The sequence below is a fragment of the Littorina saxatilis genome, linkage group LG4, assembly GCF_037325665.1.
Source record: "Littorina saxatilis isolate snail1 linkage group LG4, US_GU_Lsax_2.0, whole genome shotgun sequence".
In the NCBI taxonomy this organism is placed as follows: Eukaryota; Metazoa; Mollusca; class Gastropoda; order Littorinimorpha; family Littorinidae; genus Littorina; species Littorina saxatilis.
The window spans coordinates 59,961,958-59,984,734 of record NC_090248.1 but is presented as its reverse complement, the minus strand read 5'-3'; the positions used below and the strand labels follow the sequence as shown (position 1 = coordinate 59,984,734).

General features: G+C 42.4%; 2 protein-coding genes across 6 annotated transcripts in view; one reads left to right on the top strand and one right to left on the bottom strand.

The window, feature by feature from the left end:
• Window positions 1–22,777, bottom strand: part of LOC138965239 (uncharacterized) — an 81,460-nt gene that overhangs the window by 13,093 nt on the left and 45,590 nt on the right. For 2 of the 5 annotated variants that reach the window (XM_070337366.1, XM_070337370.1), the window contains exon 1: window positions 1,321–1,950. The exons of 2 other annotated variants lie outside the window; for them this stretch is intronic. The gene's annotated coding sequence lies outside the window, so the exon portion shown is untranslated. Of the gene's footprint in view, window positions 1–1,226; window positions 1,951–22,777 lie in introns of those variants that run through there. One more of the 5 variants, XM_070337368.1, reaches the window with a different exon arrangement.
• The window catches only part of LOC138965666 (clotting factor C-like), a 30,833-nt gene continuing 28,465 nt past the window's right edge, over window positions 20,410–22,777 (top strand). The window contains exon 1 of the mRNA XM_070337840.1: window positions 20,410–20,796. Within this exon, the coding sequence (XP_070193941.1) occupies window positions 20,712–20,796 (85 nt within the window). The 5' untranslated portion in view covers window positions 20,410–20,711. The remainder of the gene's footprint in view (window positions 20,797–22,777) is intronic.

Sequence of the window (22,777 nt, the reverse complement as noted above, 5' to 3'; positions counted from 1 at the left end):
CTGTATCAGTCATCACCAAGACTAGTAAGTCTTCGCTACCCCAACCCGTAAACCCTGGATCAATGATTAAACCTAATTTGCATGCAAACAACTTTCCTGCATTCTGAGGATATCTTCAGATAAAACGCATTTTGTCATCATTTTCACGAGTTTTCATTAATAAACAGCTGGGGAACCAAATACACAGTTCCTCATGTAACAAAATTAATCAATGGGGTGAATGGGTTTGACTTTGAGATTCCAGGTGAAACTTGGATTGTCAAAGTAAACGCCAATCAGGCTGATTATTTGATGTGTGGAAGAATTGCGGCTTTGGATTCGTGTTTCTGAGGACAACGATTGTAAGCATTCACTGCAAAAGAACCAATCAATGTTGATAATTACCGTGGCGACTCATGGTCAATTTGCAACTTATCTCTGTAATCGCAAAATGCACAACAAAAAGTCATAACACACTAAAAAGAAAAAGACAATGCCAAAATCTTACGGAACTCGCGAATATGATGGCAGCTCTGTACATTTTCAGACTGGAAGAAATTTTACGTTTGACGTCACAGACACGTAGGGGAAGGTTGCCTGATATGGACCACTTTTCATATCTCTCTGATAACCAGCTTGTTTTCTTGCGAATAAGCTTTATTTTGTGTTTGGTAGTCCTTCTCTCTAAGGTTACCCGTTAGGCTAATACGAGTAAATTAGCTTTGATAGACATTCAGAACCAGGTTAGGTACTTTTTTTTTATCAATATTTTGGCAGATAAATAGGTTTGGTCAGGGCACGGTTGCCCTCGTGGTAAGGCGTCCGCCCTGTGATCGGAAGGTCGTGGGTTCGAACCCCGGCCGGGTCATACTTAAGACTTTACAATTGGCAATCTAGTGGCTGCTCCGCCTGGCGTCTGGCATTATGGGGTTAGTGCTAGGACCGGTTGGTCCGGTGTCAGAATATTGTGACTGGGTGAGACATGAAGCCTGTGCTGCGACTTCTGTCTTGTGTGTGGCGCACGTTATATGTCAAAGCAGCACCGCCCTGATAAGGCCCTTCGTGGTCGGCTGGGCGTTAAGCAAACAAACAAACAAACAAACAAACAAACAAACAAACAAACAAACAAACAAACAAACAAACAAACAAAGGTTTGGTCAGGATGGTTGGAAAGTATGGAATGCCCTAATTAACTTACATAAAAGTCATCTAAAAGCACGTATATGTACAACGGATGCTAAACTTACCGACACATCAACAAACCACGATTGGGTCCGAATGGTTATAACATACCCAAACAAAAACCAATGAAACAACATGTGTAAGATTTGTCATACTCACCAAAAGATCAACAAAGCAAGATAAGAAACGGCAAAACTTTATGAAGTGAGAAAGCCGATAGTTGGATCTAATACGCCTTTTTGCCTTTGTCAGCAGATGTTCATCTTAAGTTATTTTGGAAAATCCATTGCCAAATCCTTTAATATCATACAATCTGTTTCATACGTATAAACGTTGAATTGCATTACACGTGCAGCCAGAAAAACAACAGAATCAGGTGTCAAATTGAATTGTGTATGTAAAGGCTCTGTGTGACAACCTTTCCGTCAGTAGGCATCATGTGCTTCATACGATATAACCTGCTATTGAGACTTCAATTTAATTCAAGAAACTTACAACGTATTGAAGCTGTGAGACATGAGTTGTATTCATATTTTGTCGTGGAACACAGGGTTTTATTCCACACGAGATTATGTTGATTGTCTAACGAAGCCGTCAGAATAGACATCAACTAACAGCGTGTGAAAGAAATCTCTGTTCCCCGACAAAGTCTGAATTGCAATTACGTCTCATAGCTTTAATAAGTTGTAAATTGATTGTTATTATATCATAATGTTAGGATTTGTGTATAAGTCTTCCATCATCTGGTAACTTAAAATCAAACCGGTACTCGTGGTCTGTATAATCTTAATGGGATTTAAATCAGGTAATTCTTCTGAGCCTGCAAATGACAGGGCAATAACATTTCATAATATATCGAAACCACTTGAAAAACACATATTTATAATTATGGCAACGAATACAATCGTTGACATTTACACCAGTCAGGTTTTAGAGAAAATCATTCGTGCCTCACAGCTTCTTTTTCTTCTTCTTCTTCTTCTGCGTTCGTGGGCTGAAACTCCCACGTACACTCGTGTTTTTCCACGAGAGAATGTTAACGTGTATGACCGTTTTTACCCCGCCATTTAGGCCGCCATACGTCGCTTTCGGAGGAAGCATGCTGGGTATTTTCGTGTTTTTATAACCCACCGAACTCTGACATGGATTACAGGATCTTTTCCGTGCGCACTTGGTCTTGTGCTTGCGTGTACATACAAAGGGGTATAAGGCACTAGCAGGTCTGCACATAAATTGACCTGGGAGATCGGAACAATCCGCGGCCGGCATTCGAACCCACGACCTTCCGCTTTGGAGGCCGGCGTCTTACCACCAAGCCATTGCGCCCGTCGTGTCTTACAGCAATAACACATCTTCTTGAAAAGTGGCTCAGTAGCATTAATAATAATCAACTTTGTGGTGTTGTATTTCACGTCATTTAAAAAAAGAAAAAGAAAAAAGATTAACATTTTGGTCATGTAATTTTTGACTATAGTATTGCATTCCTGCTTAGAAGCGTTACACTGAATTAATTTGTTTGTTTATTAAAAATCTCAAATATGTTATTAACATATAAATTAGGAAAACAGTTTAAAAAATTATTGTGTTGTACTTTTTATCATTCACTAACTCTAAAAATATATAGATATGTCATGTTCACTCTAAAAAAAATTGCTCAAAATTACAGAAATCGGTTTATGCAAACTGGATTCTATTTTCTCACGTGCATGTGCAGAGCAATTCCATGACAAATAACTGACATATATTTACCAAACTTTACTTATGACATTTTGAAGATAATATCACAAGACTTGCTTTCCCTATCATTTAGATAAACGTCTTTGATGAAGTCATATCCGGCTGTTCGAGAAAGTCAAGGCTGTACTGCATTGACCTCATTTTCCTTTCAAAGTGATTGACATTTTGGTCAAGCAATCTTTGACTCAGTCCAGACTATTGCAGAGATTGTATTTCAGCTTGGAAGCTTGGACATAGATTAATAAGTTTGCTCATAAAAGTTGTCATTATAATTGAAGTTTCACGAACAGATTAAAAATATAGATATGTCTTGTTTATTCTAAAAATGAGATCACAATTAATACTACACGACGTTCGCATGCTTCGCAGAGACGAGCGTGGCCTGTCTCGCTCTTCGGCAAGCCACGCATTACTACTTGTAGTCGTAGTGACTGGTTCTAAGTGTTGATCTCTTCGTTGCAGACCCCCATATTGACTCAATGTGATGATCTTGCTTCACGCAACTTGTTTTTGTGCGCAGGTGGGTTTAGTACTTTACGTTTATTAGCATTCGATCAAACTCTGGTTGTTCTTGATTACACAAACACACACACAAACAAACACACACACATACACATTTAAACACATACACATCCGCATTCACACATACACATCCGCACACACACACACACACACACACACACACACACACACAAACACACACACACACACACACACACACACACACACACACACACTGACACAGATACTTAGACTGAGACTAAACTTTATTTTACAAGGATAAAGATTTAAGGCTGGCCCTTTTTTTAATTTTTTTTTTTACAGTTTACACTCAAACTGAGACAATGAGGGATATGGATAAGATGGATGGATGTTTTATTGTTCTAATCAATGAGTTGATTTTGTCAATTTTCAGAACTAATGCAAATGGTGCATACAATCCATGCATATAAATAAAAGAGAGTGTCTGTCTGTCTGTGTGTGTGTGTGTGTGTCTATCTGTCTGTGGTCGCCATACCTCAGAGATGGCAAAAGATAAGCACAAGATATTTTGCATGCACACTGCCCTGGACCCACAAATGTGCACCTGGGTTTTAGTTTCTCCAGACATTGTTTCCTTCCTCGGATAATTACCCTCCCCATCTATCAATACAGTCTATATAGTGCAAGGGAGGTAAGTCATGCTTTGTCACCCACGGAAGGGAGGTAACTCTCATCAAACCAGTACAGTCGAGACCGGATGTAAGAAAGTCGTCGGGACCCACTTTTTGTCTTTCATACATCCGGTCTTTACTAAATCCGGTTAACCGGATGTATGAAAATATTGTGGATTGACTTTCATACATCCGGCCACGCGTCTGTTACTTGATAAAAGTAGGGTTTTTTTCATATCATTTTTGTATTTATTTGTTTTTTTATGTTTAAATGTTTTGATACATAATTATCCTTGTTAGAAGAAAAGGTTTGTGAATAACAAGTGGAAAAGTACATGTACTTACATACACTGACACAGTCAGGACAACCGATAGAAAGAGCAACTGTTTGTGTAAGGAACTGTTCTGCTTTGCATAAGGCCGTGCACTCTCCGCCCCCCCCCCCCCCCCCCCCCCCCCTCTGTGTGTGTGTGTGTGTGCGCGTACGTGTGTGTGTGTTTGTGTGTGGCTCAACTGTATTGTGTGTGTTCCCTCCACAACCCTTTTGCGCTTTTGACAATGTTTTTGGTCGTGGAAGCTTTGTAATGACGGTTGGCGTAGCAAATAACATTTTCTGAGTTCTCTCTCTCTCCCTCTCTCTCTCTCTCTCTCTCTCCAAAACGCACAGTGAGTTAAACTTAAAACCAGTTTAATGGATTAAAACAACAACAACAACAACATAAAAAAAAACAGAGTCACACCCACGACCAATGCCTCTGGTTCTAATTGTACAAAAAAATGCCTTCCTGGGCTATTATGGCTCTTCAGTCATGACAAATTTATAACAGGCTAAAATGACTGAATAGACAAACAAAACAGATTATTAATGGAGTTAAACATAAAATCAGTTTAATGGATAAAATCAACAACAACAAGAACATAAAAACAACAACAAGAACATAAAAACAACAACATAAAATACAACAAAATAAAATACAACAACATAAAATACAACAACATAAAAAACACATAAAAAGATAACAACTGATTCACATCCATGACCAATGTCTCTGGTTATAAATGTAACAAAAATGCCTTCTGGGCTTTTATGGGTCTTCGTGACGAATTTGTAACAGGTTAAAAAAATAATTGAATGGAGAAACAAATTAAACAGAACGACTCGTTGACAGCTATAGAATCTGGATAAAAATCAGTTGGTGGGGAAGTTTTCAGGGCATCCTCATTTAGACTACCTTTGTGGACACCACCCGCTCAAAATGGCCACAGAGATTTCGGAGGTAAATGTTCTCCTCGGACCTGTCTACCCCATTTATCGGGAAAAGGGGTGGGTGTGGCAGCCATCCCCGTGAGCATTCGGAAGTGGCTGTGTACTGTAGTACACAAACTCTGAGGATAGTTCACACAGAAAAGCTCTGAAGTTGTGTTCAGGGGCTCAGAAAACAGCCTGCTATCAACAAAAAATCAGAAGATTCTCATGTGTGAGTATAAAATAGTATAGAAAGAGAAAGGAGTGAGACTTGGCCCAGACGACGACTCCAAAAGATAAGCTGTAACTCTAAACTGAAGTGTTCCACTGTGGGAAACACGCCGCTTCTTGCCTGAGCAAGATATTTGTTCTTGTCTTTCATGATGTTCGATCGACAGCGTTGGCAGGGGGACACCTAAATCAATGGCCATCTGTGTTCGGGATTTGTGTGGACTGTCCTCTACTGCCTTTATGATTTTAAGGCGCTCAGACAATGTCAACACTCTACGTTTGCCTGCAGCTTTCGCTTTGCGGTCCGCCATTTTGCAAGTTCGAGTCGCTATGGAAGGGAAATTACTCTTACCACACTTTGGTGACTTGGGTCTACTTTCGTTTTCTTACAACCGGTCTTGCAACAACGCATTTGTGCTGCTCGGGACCAGAGATTTGCTTTCATACAACCGGACTTTTATACATCCGATTTTCATACAACCGGAAAATTCTAAGTAATAACAAAGAGTAGCTTCTGCCGGGACCCTGCCTACCCCTTTCATACATCCAGACTTTCATACATCCGGTGTTTTATACATCCGGTCCATACTGTATACCGTGTCATTCTCAAGGGTTACCCCCCCCCCCCCCCCCCCCGCCCGCTATCATCCCGCCGCCCCCCCCCCCCCACACACACACACACACTAACCCTGCCCCCTGCTCCCCCCCCCCCCCTGCCTTCCAGATCATCGCGAATAATGTTTATACGAAACGATCGCCTCAGAAAAAGATCACGAGAATTTACAGATTTCTCTCCCCTGTTCAAAAAGGTATGACACGCTCACTCATGAGGTATGCGTGCTTTGATCAGACGGTAACTACAGTGGGTGTGAGAAGGGGTAAACAAATCACGAAGAACACGTTGAACCAAATAGAAACTTGCCTTGCCCATACATCCAAATGTATGAGCTCACACTGTCATTACATTTAGTCAAGTTAAAAGTAAAAAAGTAAATTTCAAGGAGCTTATTGTCCGTCAGGTCTTAATTGCCTATATTGGACATGAATTGGTTTATACGATTCGAGTTTTACGCCCTCACGGCTTTTTGATGTATGCGTGTTTAGGTGGTATCAGCCATCTGCACTTATGGTAGAATGACCAAGATCTTTAACGTGCCATTGTGGTGACACGGGGGTGGGAGATGGATACCGTCTCTGGGTCTGCACATAAAGTTGACCCGTGTCCGTCCCGGCCCGGATTCGAACCAGCGACCTCTCGATCACAAGTCCAGTGCTCTACCACCTGAGCTACATAGAGGGGGGAATCGAGACGAGGGTCGTGGTGTTTGAGACATAAACATGAAAACATAGCTTGGACAGATAAAATAACATATGGAAACATTGTCAAACGACACACAGACACAGACACATATACACACATATACATGTACAGACACACTGACACAAACAGGCACAGACACACACACACACACACACACACACACACACACACACACACACACACACACACACACACACACACACAGGTGTGCGCAGGCGCACACACACGTGCAAATGTATGCAAAGGAGACACAACAATTGCAGTAGATAACATATGCTTAATAACAAAAGCATACCCACACACATACAAAGACACACGCACACACACGCACACACACACACACACACACACACACACACACACACACACACACACACACACACACACACACACAACACAAAAACACACACACACAGACACACACACATGAGTTTATACGAGCAACCCCTTTCATAGCACCCAAGGCGGTTGAAGTTCAGCCCATTTCATTAGAGTGCAAATTATTTTTAAAAGCGACCACGAATTTGTTGTACTTTTGCAATAGAACAATTTACAAAAACTCAACAAAAGGGGATATGAGAAGAGTTTAATTATACATTCCCTTGTGGAAACATTCTTGGCAAACACATTTACAAAGACTAAGTCAGCAAGGATATATGGTGGAACGTTTTCCAAATTATCTCCCTTATACCAATACTTTGGGGTTATAAACACCATACAACGCTTTTCAACATGAACCTTTGGAAGGAAAAGTGATGATACCCGACAGAATAAGTTTCGCAGTGAGTCGCATTATTTGTTTGAGCGGCCAGTCGGCCGGTTGTGAGCTATTCAAGTCAATTAAAATATTTCAAACAAATGAAACTAATGTCACTGATGATGTATAACACAGCAAGTTTGTCTGTGACGTAAACAGGCGAACAGTCCGACAGTGACTTAAATGGGAGGACAGTCCGACAGTGACTTAAATAGGAGAACAGTCCGACAGTGACTTAAATAAGAGAAAAGTTCGACAGTGACTTAAATAGGAGGACAGTCCGACAATGACTTAAATAGGAGAACAGTCTGACAGTGACTTAAATAGGAGAACAGTCCAACAGTGACTTAAATAGGCGAACAGTCCGACAGTGACTTTAATAGGCGAACAGTCCGACAGTGACTTTAAAAGGCGAACAGTCCGACAGTGACTTTAATAGGCGAACAGTCCGACAGTGACTTTAATAGGCGAAAGATCTGCTGTGTTGGAACACGCAGCGAGACGTGACAGTCTATTTTTAACTTGGGGTTTCCAGGGGCCAGTTTCATATACGCGCTCTTAGGCGTTCCTAGGAATAGGGCCTTAAGAGCTCTTAGCTGAGAGTGGGACGAAAGTTAGGAACGACGCGTTTCATGATCCATCTTTGGGATCGCTCTTTGCAAAGAGCGAGCAAAGCGCTATTTTTAGTGGCTAAACGGAGTTTCCCGATTAGTTACGTCACATCAGGTTGAAGGTCACAACATCCGGTTGAAAGCAGACGAAAAGCTGATGATAACATCGATCCAAACAAAGGACACATTTACACATACAGAAATAATAACCCTCCTTTCCAATGTTAACAAAAGCAACGCGGTCGTGGAGGCTTGTTTTTCTAGCCCCGTTACAAAACGAATAAAACATGAGACTTGGTACCTGTACATACGTATGTATGTAGATCTAGATCTGAATGACGTCCTTGACATCGTCCATAATGAATTTTCTAGGCCTCAAATTTGTTAATAACTTCTACATCTGTGGACCGAATCACTTGATATATGGGATACTTAAACTTCAGTCTATGCATGACCCTTCTACAAATTGACACATTTTTAGATCAAATGGTCTGACTTTTGTGCATTTTCAAAAAAGGTTGCCAAATTCGGGGATCGACTCAACAGCACGAGGTTTGAAATTGAGCAGTCGCCGAACTAACCCGATTTCAGCACTCAAGATTGTTAGCTTTGGGATAATTTGAATGACTTAGTATACCTGAATCAACATCAGACAGTCAGTTATTTGAATATAGCAATTAAAAGCCGGATCAGGGCATTTCAAATGGATGAAAGCGTTCCTGTCATAAATGAATTTTGCGTGGCATTGCGAAAGTGCAACTGTACAACGAAGGGTTTATTTTTTCAGTCATTTGAGTTTAGCAAATATGTTCATAGTTGTGCATACACTTCAGTTCATCCACGACCATTCTACACAGTTTCGAGTCTCTAGGTATAATGATCGGACATTTACCTTTTCTACAAAATGTGTTTCAAATTACCCCTCCGAAATTGTGAGTGGCACGAAAGCTTTGCTGTTTAGGGAGCTGTAACTGCTTTCTTTAGGTCACCGATGATCTAAGGGGGTGAAGGGGGTGTTTGTGTATTCTCAGATATTCAGATAATCCAAACAGTAAAAGTCTGGAGGGTTTAAATCAGGTAAGTATTGCTACCGCTAAATGTCAAACCTTGTTCTGTTGAGACGATCGTCGAATTTGGAAACTTTGTTTCGAAATTGCACAAACGTCAGACCATTTGTTCTACAACATTGCCAATCAAGGGAAGGGTCATGCATAGGCTGAAGTTTATGTCCCCTAAATATATAGTGATCCGGTCAAGAGATGTAGAAGTAATTAGCAGTTGTGAGGGTTGCAGTTTTCTTGGGTCACTCTGTACGTGTCTTGTGCCATTTTGACAACATTGTGTGTGTGTTTGATTGATCTGCACCTTGCATCGATCTGCCTAAGGCTTTGCTGACAGAGAGGGAGGTTTTTTTGTTTTTTTGTTAACAGGTCAAAGTTGTTAAGTTTATCTCGCGTACTTGTCATGCAATTGTGACGTAAATAAAAATATGTATTTCATTCAGACATCACAGACTGGGTGTCAAAATATGTGTGGGTGTTTTAGTTTTTACATAGATCTATATGAATTATTTTCTGTACTTATGAAGACATTGACTCTGCAATAATCAGTCGTGATAGGTCATACTGAAGAGAGAGAGAGAGAGAGAGAGAGAGAGAGAGAGAGAGAGAGAGAGAGAGAGAGAGAGAGAGAGAGAGAGAGAGAGAGAGAGAGCATTGGTCAGCATATCCTACGGATGGTCATTTCAGTAAGAAAGCATTATTTGCGTTATATGTATATCTTGACACAGACACACAAGCACACACACAGACTTTTATCTCCAAGCAGTTATTAAATGCCAACAAGAAGCATGGAACCCAACAAAACATTCAAATCTTTCTGATCATTCACATCTGACTTTATTTCAATGCGATGCATCGATTTTCACCACAACTTAACACGAGAAATAGCAGGGTTTTATTGTTTGACCTTTTTCTGGTTACCTTTTACATACCTTCCTAACACTGTAAAGCATCAATCATAAACACCAACACGAATGCGTTTATATTTGTACATTGGATAATTATTAATTGCAGACTATGAGGCTTTTGTTGATTACATTCAGTCACTGCCACCTGTGATCATCCAAAAATCAATCAATCAAAACTGCCTTTAGACATGTACCCAAAAGTAATTTTTTTTTCTTTCCAGATAGCCATAAACGCCATAAATACCGGATTATGAATCCCATAATGTAAATGGGGTGGTTGACAAGATAGTTTGCATAACAAGGATTTTTTTTATATATACAGCTGTATCAGATACACAGAGGATGGCCAGGTGAAACCTTAAAATAGAGTACGAACATATTCTTTATTTGAAAGAGAATTTTAAAAGGCCCCCCTCCTCCTCCCCTCCCAGTGTTTGTCCAAGTGTAAGACTTGTCTTATCCCACCAATCCATGCAAAAGACAGTCCACATCTGTGATGATGAGAACAATTCTTTGACATGGAAAGATTGTGCCTTTAAAATATAAGTACCATGTCAAAATCCAGATCACAGGTTTGTTGCCAATGTTTACTTGCCCAATTTCACAAGGCACATTGAGTCAGACTGTGTGAAGTTCATGCGATACAGTATCAGATAGTAGACATGTACATTAATATTCAAAGCATAAGGTATGTATTTTGTTTTTACCTGATTAAAAGTTCAACCTGACAAAGCATTTTCGAATATGTTTTATAGTTTTTGTTTGTTACTGAAGAATGTTTAAAAAATAATTTAGTATTATTGAAAAAAAACAATATTCTTGGGCTTGTTGATCCAAATTCATGGGGTGACTGTGAGTTAAAATATTTTTTATTTACTTGTTGTTTCTTTTTATATTGGTTTGGGAAACAGCTACCAGCTTGTTTATGGCTATGTGAGACAAAGTTACATACACAATTTTCTGATCAATCTTTTATTATATGAAGTCTTATATCGCGCGCGTATCTCCAGACTCAGACTCAAGGATCTATTTATGCCGTGTGAGATGGAATTTTTTACACAGTACATCACGCATTCACATCGACCAGCAGATCGCAGCCTATCGGCGCATATCCTACTTTTCACGGCCTATTATTCCAAGTCACACGGGTATTTTGGTGGACATTTTTTATCTATGCCTATACAATTTTGCCAGGAAAGACCCTTTTGTCAATCATGGGATCTTTAACGTGCACACCCCAATGTAGTGTACACGAAGGGACCTCGGTTTTTCGTCTCATCCGAAAGACTAGCACTTGAACCCACCACCTAGGTTAGGAAAGGGGGGAGAAAATTGCTAACGCCCTGACCCAGGGTCGAACCCACAACCTCTCGCTTCCGAGCGCAAGTGCGTTACCACTCGGCCACCCAGTCCTTTATTTGTTCATGCAAGGCAGGTATTACTATTGCCATTGGATATACACTCTGCCAAAAAAATATGTTGCACCCATTTTCGTACCCCCACTAGACCATTCATTCCCGTGTCAATTCTTTCAAACTTTCTTTGTCATTAAAGGCCATCCACTTGGCTATCTGGCACACTTTTGGAATCAAAGATTCATTTTACATGGGTTACATGATCGCCTCTTAATTAAGGGTACCCCCCAAAATCGACCCTATAAAAACGTTAGGCACTAATTATACATCAAAGAAAATTCAGAATAGGCACAATTTGGCAACTTTAACATACGAGGATAAAGCCAAATCAATTATTTTACCTTTAAATGCCATTGAACGTTTAAATGAATAAACACGGAAATGAATGTTTTAGTTAGGGTACGAAAATGGGTGCAATAAGGCATTAAGTTTGCCTTCAAAGTGTGTATGATTCAGAAATACTAGTCACTGTGTGTTGAACTGGGACACCTAAGAACAAGGTTGGGGTTAAAATCAAAATTCAGAAAATTGTCACAGTACTGTCCCCTCTCTTTTTTAGGTCACAGAATTAATTATTCAATTTACATAGACAAACTTAAAAACTCAATATCTTCAACAACAGCCCGAAAATCAATGTGGCTTTAAATTTCATCGCAATTGAGTACACTGAAGAGCACAAGTCAACGGAAATTACGAGAAACAGTGATCAAAATGGTGCATATTCCAAGGAAGTTGAGGGCAGGAACTACCATAAAATACACCGGTTTTTCTCTTCAAGTCATTTGACCACAACTTTTGAAAAATTATCTTTTAACACAAACGAAGTAATTTGAACTACTCAGTCGGGCTGATGTGGGTTGCGGACGACCCATATGGAATTCTGTAAGGAATTTTACGCTGTGTATTCTAATTGGGATGGTGTAGGTCATGTACGACCCATACTTTTTATTTTACTTTTAATCCTTCTTTGGAAAGTATGGATTGTACACGACCCACATCATCAGGACTGTGCAGTCCAAAGCGTGATTCTTTTAAAGAACTAGGCAGATGCGTTTGAGGGCAGAATGTTTTGATGAGGCAGTCTATTGTAAAACAAATTATATGACTGAAAAGGGGCATGTATTGATTGCCCTTATTCAAAAAGCTGTTTGAGTTCACATGAGGAAGTGTGTATACATACAGTGATTCCTACAACACAGGCACCCCCAAAAATCAAATTCGAAAAATCAAGGTTCCTGCGTTAAAATCAACAACAAATCAGACTCAGAGCAATCAAATGTGCATCTGAAACAGTCAATTTTGTTACTATGCCATGCTGAGCGGTGTATGTGTTAATTCTCTCAGTAGGTATATGTGGTAAACCGGCACGGTTGGCCTAGTGGTAAGGCGTCCGCCCCGTGATCGGGAGGTCGTGGGTTCGAACCCCGGCCGGGTCATACCTAAGACTTTAAAATTGGCAATCTAGTGGCTCCGCCTGGCGTCTGGCATTATGGGGTTAGTGCTAGGACTGGTTGGTCCGGTGTCAGAATAATGTGACTGGGTGAGACATGAAGCCTGTGCTGCGACTTCTGTCTTCTGTGTGGCGCACGTTATATATATGTCAAAGCAGCACCGCCCTGATATGGCCCTTCGTGGTCGGCTGGGCGTTAAGCAAACAAAAAACCCAACAAAAAATATGTGGTAATCCCCTCAGTAGGCATAAAAGGCAGTTTTTGAAGCCGTTTTAGCGGGTAATGAAACAAAACAATACATTTGAATTTCTGCAATTTTTAACGCATTGCGTTCAAATATTTGGTGATTCGTGCTAACACATGTCATGAATTAGAAAAGACAACATTAAACAGGTTTGCGATTGTGAGGTGTTAGCCGGTATTTTTACCGACAATTATCAAATGAATTAATTAAGCAACAAATCAGTGCTGGGGCCGACGCTATTCTTAGCGTACATTAACGACCTCCCGGAGCGACTGACGGCACTAGCGCGCCTGTTTGCGGACGACACTGCAGTGTACAGGGTGGTGACTAGCGTAAACGACCAGGCCCAGCTACAACAAGACCTCCATCGCCTAGCCGAGTGGGAGAAGAGCTGGAACATGCAGTTCCATCCTGCAAAGTGCAACACCCTGCCTGTTACGAGGAGCAGACGCCCACTACAGCCCTCTTACCAGCTCCATGGGCATACGCTGGAGACAGTGAAGGCGGTCAAGTACCTGGGTGTGACCATTCAGGGTGACCTGTGCTGGGACGACCATATTAACAACATCGTCAGCAAGGCAAACAAGACCCTGGGGTTCCTGCGGCGCAATCTGAAGATCTCATCAAGATCCGTGAAAGAGCAGGCGTACAAGGCCTTTGTCAGGCCTATCCTGGAGTACGCCTCGTCAGTATGAGACCTGCACACCCAGAAGAACATCGACAAGCTTGAGACCGCCCAGAGACGAGCTGCCCGATTCGTCTGCAACCGCTACCACAACACGTCAAGTGTCAGCCGGATGCTGGACTCCCTTGGGTGGCAGTCTCTGGAGGAGCGCAGGAAGCTTGCCCGCCTATCGATGCTCTACAAGATCACGAACAGCATCGTCCACTGTCCGGGCATCAAGTCGAAGCTGGCCCCCTTACCACCACGCCAGCGAAGAGGCCATTGCCAGCAGTTCAGCCTTATCACCTGCCGCACTCAGTATCGGAGTGCCGCTTTTCTACCCAGCACAGTGAAGGACTGGAACTCTCTACCAGCAGCTGTCTTCGAGGCCCGCACTGTCGACACCTTTGTGTCGCGCGCCTCGCACTAAACCAGTAGCCACTGTGACTCATGTCCCCTCCCCCCCCCATACTCCCCAACCTGTGAATTTTAAATGGACTTTTGGATGCTGGAAACGCTGCTTTCTTGGACTTGCGCAACATCCCATCAAGTGCCGAAGTAATCACTACTGCTGATTGTGGGCAATAATGGAAAGACAAGACAATCAGATGTACCGAATTACAAACAAAATGTCAAGTCATTTGAAACGTTAGTACTGCTGTTATGCGACATGTTAGAAAGAATTACAAAAAATAAAGATGTACCTTTTCCAAAGAAAACAGATTTTTTTTTTAAATATGCAGGCTTTTTAAACAAACATTAAAGCTTCAAATTACACTGAAATGTAATTCATAATCAACGACGGCTGCTCAGAACACTTGTTCAAACGCGTACAAACATTCTTGGGAAATGCTCTCTCAAAAGCCCTGCTCAGCAGCTAGCAGTTAAATGTTCAGCAGTGAGCTTGATGTGGGCTATTTGTGCTCAGCGCTGTGAAAATAGTCCACTTCTTAAAGATTACTTTCGCTTTGAAATCCTCATACCATCCATGTCTGATAAAATATGTACATGAAATTTGAGTATTTGGTTTATTTGAAGTTGAAAATAGCAACAAATTAAATTTGTTTGATGAGTCAGCTTAGAGTTAGACCAACCGACTATTTTAAGGACTCTTTCTGGCATGTCAAATAAAAGCAAACCTAATCTCTCGAATAACTTGATGTACTTAGCATAAATTACCAGCCTTTGAAGGCAATGCATTGAGAAATTTATTAAATGTGCTGGATTTCTTCTGATTACCCACTAAAATGGCCCCAGAAACCGCATTTTACGGCTTCTCAGAAGAATTACATACCGTTCATCATGCCATTACGCCATTGTTAGACAAGATATGTAAACTAAGCTGACTGTTTGGATGCATATTTAATTTTTCTTTCTAATAACATGCACAACAGGTTTCCTTTCAGCAGTTTTGATAGTATACTGTTCAAAAGAAGAAACGCATAGCTTGTAATATTTGGTTAATTTAGTTATATGGCTACAAGGATATCCACCAAACTGCAGAAAATGTTTATCTGGTCGTCGACCTTTCGTCCATTGCCACAAGTGAGCTCTGCACGTGACGCATGCGTTATCAGTGGCTACAATGTCAAAATTGCTCATTTGGCATGACCACTCGTCATGCTTCAGTGTAATCTCGTGAAACTTGGGGAATATTGAGCTCTCACCATGTCTTCCAAAACCCATAAAAGCGGATTGTTCGCCACAAAGAAATCAGACGACAATTCAGCGACGAAAGATGGCCCGATTGAGCAGAGAAGACCGCCAAATTGCATTGGGTCGTTTACAAGCAGGCCAAAGTCAAAGTGCAATCGCCAGGCACTTCCACGTGTCCCAGAGCACCATCAGTAGACTGTGGGTCAGGTTTCAAGCCACTGGCTCCGTTGCTGACTTGCCACGAGCGGGAAGACCAAGGGCGACAACTGCTGCTCACGACCGCTTCATACGGCTCCGCCACCTCCGGAATCGTTTCCTGTCGGCCTCATCTTCTGTCCAGGCTCTCCCCGGGCCACACCGATTATCGGACCAGACCGTGCGTAACCGCCTGCATGAAGCTGGTTTGAGAGCTCGCAGACCTCACAGAGGAGCTGTCCTCACCCGCCGCCATCGCCAGAACCGAGTGCAGTGGGGCAACCAGCACCTTCGCTGGACCGTCCGGAATCACTGGAGACACGTGTGGTTCAGCGACGAGTCCTACTTCCTGCTCCAGCGACATGATGGTCGGAGGAGGGTCTACCGGAGAGTAAACGAACGTTACGCGCCCAACTGTGTGGATGAGGCACCCGTTCATGGTGGTGGAGGCGTCATGGTGTGGGGGGCGATCAATACCGCTGGAAGGAGCACCCTGGTGCACGTCCAAGGGCGCATAACTGCCCAGCGATACGTGGAGGAAATTCTGCGCCCACACGCCCTTCCTCTTCTGGCTGACCAGGATGCCATATTCCAGCAGGACAACGCTTGCCCGCACACAGCACGACTCACCACCCAGTTCCTCACCGACCACCATGTCCAGGTGCTTCCCTGGCCATCCATGTCGCCAGACATGAACCCGATAGAACACCTCTGGGATGAATTGGACAGACGTGTGCGCAGGCAAGAAGAAGCGCCGGCAAATCACCGCGATCTATTGCAGGCACTTCAGGAGGAGTGGGACACCATCCCACAGCAAGATATCTGGCATCTGATCCAGTCCATGCCCAGAAGGTGCCGGGCAGTTGTTGCTGCTCAAGGCAGTCACACCCCCTACTGACTTGACAGCCTCGGCACCCAATCGTATTGATTGATTTGAAGATGCAAATGAACTGTGTGTGCATTCAACTGTGTCCATACCAAATTTCAAACAAATAATCTAAATATTGGATTTTCTGTTAATTTTTTCGAAAAATAAAACAAATTTGGCAAGTAGCAACTATGCGTTTCTTTTTTTGAACAGTATATGTCGATTTTAACACGTTAAACTTGATTTTGCGAATTTGATTGTTGGGGATGCTAGTCTTGTAGGTTCTACTTTATAAACAGTACCTCGCGTAAACTAAATCTGTTTTCTATATAACATAGGACAATGAATGGCCTTTTCAGTCTTATAATTGGTTTTACAATAAATGGCCTCATTAAAATGATCTGCCCTCAAACGCGTTTGCTTAGTTTGTTGTTGTTGACAGGTAGTATAGAAATAGAATATGAACGTTGGACATGTTTTAACTGCTAACTAATATTGACAAAACCACTGTATACTTCTGTGTCTGCAGACTGTTCCTGGCATAATTAATGTAAATGCTTAAAAAATTCCTTTAACCATTTTAAATATAAAATTTGTTGTTTTGCGCAAGGGAGGTTACACAGTGGCCACTACATACAGTGTTGGTAGTTGGCCACTGAGCAAGCGTCAACATCAGTGTTGGTAGTTGGCCCCTGAGCAAGCGTCAGTATCAGTGTTGGTAGTTGGCCACTGAGCAAGCGTCAGTATCAGTGTTGGTAGTTGGCCCCTGAGCAAGCGTCAGCATCAGTGTTGGTAGTTGGCCCCTGAGCAAGCGTCAGTATCAGTGTTGGTAGTTGGCCACTGAGCAAGCGTCAGTATCAGTGTTGGTAGTTGGCCCCTGAGCAAGCGTCAGCATCAGTGTTCGTAGTTGGCCCCTGAGCAAGCGTCAACATCAGTGTTGGTAGTTGGCCCCTGAGCAAGTGTCAGTATCAGTGTTGGTAGTTGGCCCCTGAGCAAGCGTCAGTATCAGTGTTGGTAGTTGGCCCCTGAGCAAGCGTCAGCATCAGTGTTCGTAGTTGGCCCCTGAGCAAGCGTCAACATCAGTGTTGGTAGTTGGCCCCTGAGCAAGCGTCAGTATCAGTGTTGGTAGTTGGCCCGTGAGCAAGCGTCAACATCAGTGTTGGTAGTTGGCCCGTGAGCAAGCGTCAACATCAGTGTTGGTAGTTGGCCACTGAGCAAGCGTCAGTATCAGTGTTGGTAGTTGGCCACTGAGCAAGCGTCAGTATCAGTGTTGGTAGTTGGCCACTGAGCAAGCGTCAGTATCAGTGTTGGTAGTTGGCCACTGAGCAAGCGTCAGTATCAGTGTTGGTAGTTGGCCACTGAGCAAGCGTCAACATCAGTGTTGGTAGTTGGCCCCTGAGCAAAAGGATGCCCCAAAAATTGACCCGAAAAAACACAAAGTACCACTTAAAAATCGACTCAAGTTCAGGATAGACAGTAAGACACAATAATAATAATAATGAAAATAGAACATTTATATAGCGCTTCTTCACAGCTCAAAGCGCTTTGGCAACGTTTACATACGTGAAGAAGAACATCAATTATCTGTCCAGAACAGGGTGTCTTCTTTGGTTAACTTTTGTACTTTGTGTTCTGCCATTACTGCTGATGCAGGTGTCAATCGCTTCAGCAGTAAAAAACATGAGGTCTTGCGTTAATTTAGAGGGGTTAAACAATTAAAAGAAAGCTCTGTATATCAGCAATGACTCAGTCCTTTAAAATGAATCAGACAAGGCTAACAATTCAGGAAATGGAACAAACCAACTGAATTACAAATTAGCACAATTTCTTGAAATCCCCTAGAGCATGTTCTATTCTCCTCACAATCTATGCCCCCCCCCCACGTTAACAATAACAGCGTAAATTATACATGTTTTTAGTACTAGTAAATTACTAGTTATTGTCACTTAAGAATCAGTTTTGTTGATATCAAGGAGTAGTAAAATTTAAAGTCAAAGTTTCAGATAAAAGTTTAAAAAAGAAGTCAAACACTGAAACAGCATTCTTCTTATTCACTGTCCAGTTTTTGTGTGTGTCACTGTGTGTGAGAACAATACGTTTTGACACATCTCTTTCAATGTGTATGCATACTACTACTATTACACAAGTTAGTACTATGTGATCCCAGAACGCCTCTTCTTTTGTTTTCCAAATGTTCTACAGAATTGTCAATGACTGAATGAGTATCATATTACAAGCATAACATATTTACCTGAAATGATGTCCAGTCTTTTCTTGCACACCACGTTCACTAAGACTTATGCTTTCATTGGCATTCCTCATTGTCTCTGCCCTTGCTTTGGTAACTGTATGTTAGTGTCCACGGGTAGAAGATGACACTGGAGGAGAGCATGGTGGTGCCAGACGATGCAGACGGTGATGAAGTTTATTCTCTGGTGATACAAGAAAGAAAATTATGAGCGTTTGCTGAATGTTTCAGTGTTTGCTTGTATGCATTTACAAATTTTACCAGGTGAATACGCTGCACAGATCTGCAGTGCAGATGATACTAAGACAACACTGTCAGCACAGCTACCAAGTCAAACTTACAACGAGCACAGTCAGTATATAATATGGTGCTGATTAACAATAACAACCCATTTAAGTTTCAAACATGCCTTTTCTGCTCTAATGTTTTCTCTCTCATGCAAGCTGTTTTATAACCTTGACATTTTCTGCAACAACATTCCCAAACACAATCTGAAAAGTAGCATGCCTTGAAAGGAACATTTGATCAATTATGCTTTAGATCTATTCCAAACATTACCTTTTTTCATCATGACAGGAAACAATGCTGACGTGTCCAGTTCACGTGTTGAGTTAACCTGCTTGGAGCACTGCTGTAGATATAGGGTGTGACTGAGTATTCAGGGTGTCAAGATGTAGCCAATGTCACCGTATATGAACAAGCCCAGAGGTGCTTGGATTGCAGGACACACCCAACTCTCATTTAAAATCATGGTACCCTTTTCACACCCTGGCCATAGAACAACACGACACACGGTCCAAAGATGTTCGTCACCAACTACTTCAATGCCTGTAGAAGCCGTCACGGCGTGGCATCCTTCCTTGTTGATATTATACTCGTGCTGTTTTGTTTCGTTGACTGACTGATAGACTGTTGTTCGAAAATGTGTGTAAACAGCACCACAAACACGCCGAAAAAGTGCACTACAAGTACAAGCTGCTCACGAGTACGTGTGGTTAGCCGCTTCCTGTCGGGTTCACACTCGTCGTGCAAGGCAGAATATACATTCGGTGGATGCAGCGAAGACTCGTTTCCTTGCTGATGTAGAATATGTCGCCGTGCATGGACTGACAGACATCAATCACGCAGAAAACGGTGCAATCATAGTCTTCGCGGGTGCTTGTAAGTGCTAAACTGCATACCGTCCACACTCTTGTCAACATATTTCAAAGAGGAGTCCATGCTTTGACAAATGAAAGCGTGCGGCACTCTCCTTATCGTCTTGGGCATTTCGCGGATCCGTGCGGTGACGAAAATGTGTTGATGGCGCATGTTATATCGCAAAATGATGCACGAGTCGAGTCGACTCACAGTCTCATTTACGGCCGCCATTTTTAGGATTAAAATTATCTCCCTTGCAAGTTGGGGGCGCTTCTGTCTGCTCTTACCTAACTTAGGGCTGGGGGGGGGGGGGGCTGTCCTAACATAAGAGCGACATAGGAGCGCTCTTTGGCCAAAGAGCGGTCCGTGAAACGCACCTATCTTAACTTTGCTCTTAACCCCATCTTGACCCCTTAAGAGCTCCTAAGTTAGGATAAGAGCGGTATATGAAACCGGCCCCTAGTTTCCGAAAAACGCCTCTCCCCTTGACCTACTTCATGCTTCGACAGTCGCTTTTCAGCTGCACTCCTCATCTAAGCATAACAAATAACATACTTAGTGGGAACAAGAAATCTGTTGCGGCAAAGCAGTGCGGTGACGCTCTCGATCTCTGAGCATTGAGCAAGTTGATGTTGGAAGTGGCATGTCGTACAGGATTCGTAGACTGCTGCCTCGAGATATCATGGTGAAACATTTTCTCCAGTTATCTTGTTGGAGGATCGTTATTCGTGAGTTACAGACGTTTCTTAGTATTTTCGTTAGATCCGCTTTGTGTCTGTTGTATGTTTGATTGTCCGTCCGTCGGTCTGTCCGTCTCTTCATGTTCGTGTTGATTTCAGTGTGTGTGTGTGTGAGTGTGTGTGTGTGTGTGTGTGTGTGTGTTTGTGTGTGTGTGAGTGTGTGTGTGTGTGTGTGTGACAGTGTGTGTGTGTGTGTGTGTGTGTGTGTGAGACAGTGTGTGTGTGTGTGTGTGAGACAGTGTGTGTGGGTGTGTGTGTGTGTGTGTGTGTGTGTGTGTGTGTGTGTGACGGTTTATACTCTAATTCTGCGTCTCCACTGAAAGTTGAGAGGAGTACACTTCATAATGCTCATTTCTGTTGAATCCATGCAGCACCCCGTTCCCCCGGAAGAAACCTGATCTCCTTATTAGACTGTTTACCCCAGTCAGCCCTGCGCGCAAGTGCACCAACAGTGTACCCTGTTCTGAAAGGCTTCCTTAGCACTCGACAGAACAATAACGGGAATTTCTAAATCGCCTTGTGTTATTTCTTTAAACTTAAACACCATTTTTACAAACACATCAAGTTTCTTCTACGATCTTTATCAAAGTAATTAACTAATCAACAAGCTAACTAACACATTTTCGCAGATGTTGATGGCCCGTCGTTGCAAGCACTCACACACACGCGGATACACACAAAGACAGGCATAGGCGAAGATTAGACAGACAGAGAGACGGGCACACAGACAGAGAGACAGACAAAGGCAAAGACACACACACACACAGACACACACATACACACACAGACACACACATACACACACACACACACACACACACACACGTACACACACTCACACACGTACACACCCGTCGTGTCTTTTGTCTCGACAAAATCTCGATTACTTCTTCTTCTTGTCGTTCGCTGTAAGATCGTCAGTCCGGACTGCAGGGCGACATCTCGCTTACAAAAAGTAGAAGTTAAAGGCCCAGCCCTTCCCATGAAAACGTTGTACGGCCACCATGTCAGATGTGGCCAGGCTTGTACTGGGCCGGAACAAGAACATCCCTCCACTTGGTCACATACCTACACTCAACACCCTGACGGCTTTCTGTCCATGGAGAGAGACTTTTGTTATGAATTCATTTGACAGATTCCCACTTGTGTCCGTTAACAGATGAATCCACCAACTCGAGAAAAACAACAACATAAAATCCCACTCTGCATAAAAGTGTGGATTTGTGCTACGTGTCTAAGTGAAGATAATTTTTGAAAAATAATTTTGATTTTTTTTAAAGTATTGTATATGATGAAAGATATGGTTTTATTCCATGTAAAAGCCTGAGATGGTGAGTAAATAATTTTAGCTGGACTATGCCTTTAAGTTCCAGTCTCTTGCCCTGTGGCGTGTACATGTAAGCCTACCCACAGGCTGCTTGAGACAAGTAAGTGTCCACTAATTAGCCATCACGACGGAGCGCTCACACTGCATGCACACTGATGTTTCGACCGTGAGTGTTTTCTTCCGTCCCACACCATGGCATGTGCAATGCAATGACATAATGACCTGTACGTGTGGTTAGTGAAACCAAGAAGCCAAAGCACTTCATGACTGGTCTACATGTTAATATAAATGACACAAGAGACTGCGGGTGAGAAGAATTAGAACAAGATAACAAGAAAAATGTACTCACCAGAAGAAACAAGTCGCGTAAGGCGAAAATACAATATTTAGTCAAGTAGCTGTCGAACTCACAGAATGAAACTGAACGCAACGCAACGCAGCAAGACCGTATACTCGTAGCATCGTCACTCCACCGCCCGTGGCAAAGGCAGTGCCCGTGGAATTGACAAGAAGAGCGGGGTATTCGTTGCGCTGAGAAGGATAGCACGCTTTTCTGTACCTCTCTTCGTTTTAACTTTCTGAGCGTGTTTTTAATCCAAACATATCATATCTATATGTTTTTGGAATCAGGAACCAACAAGG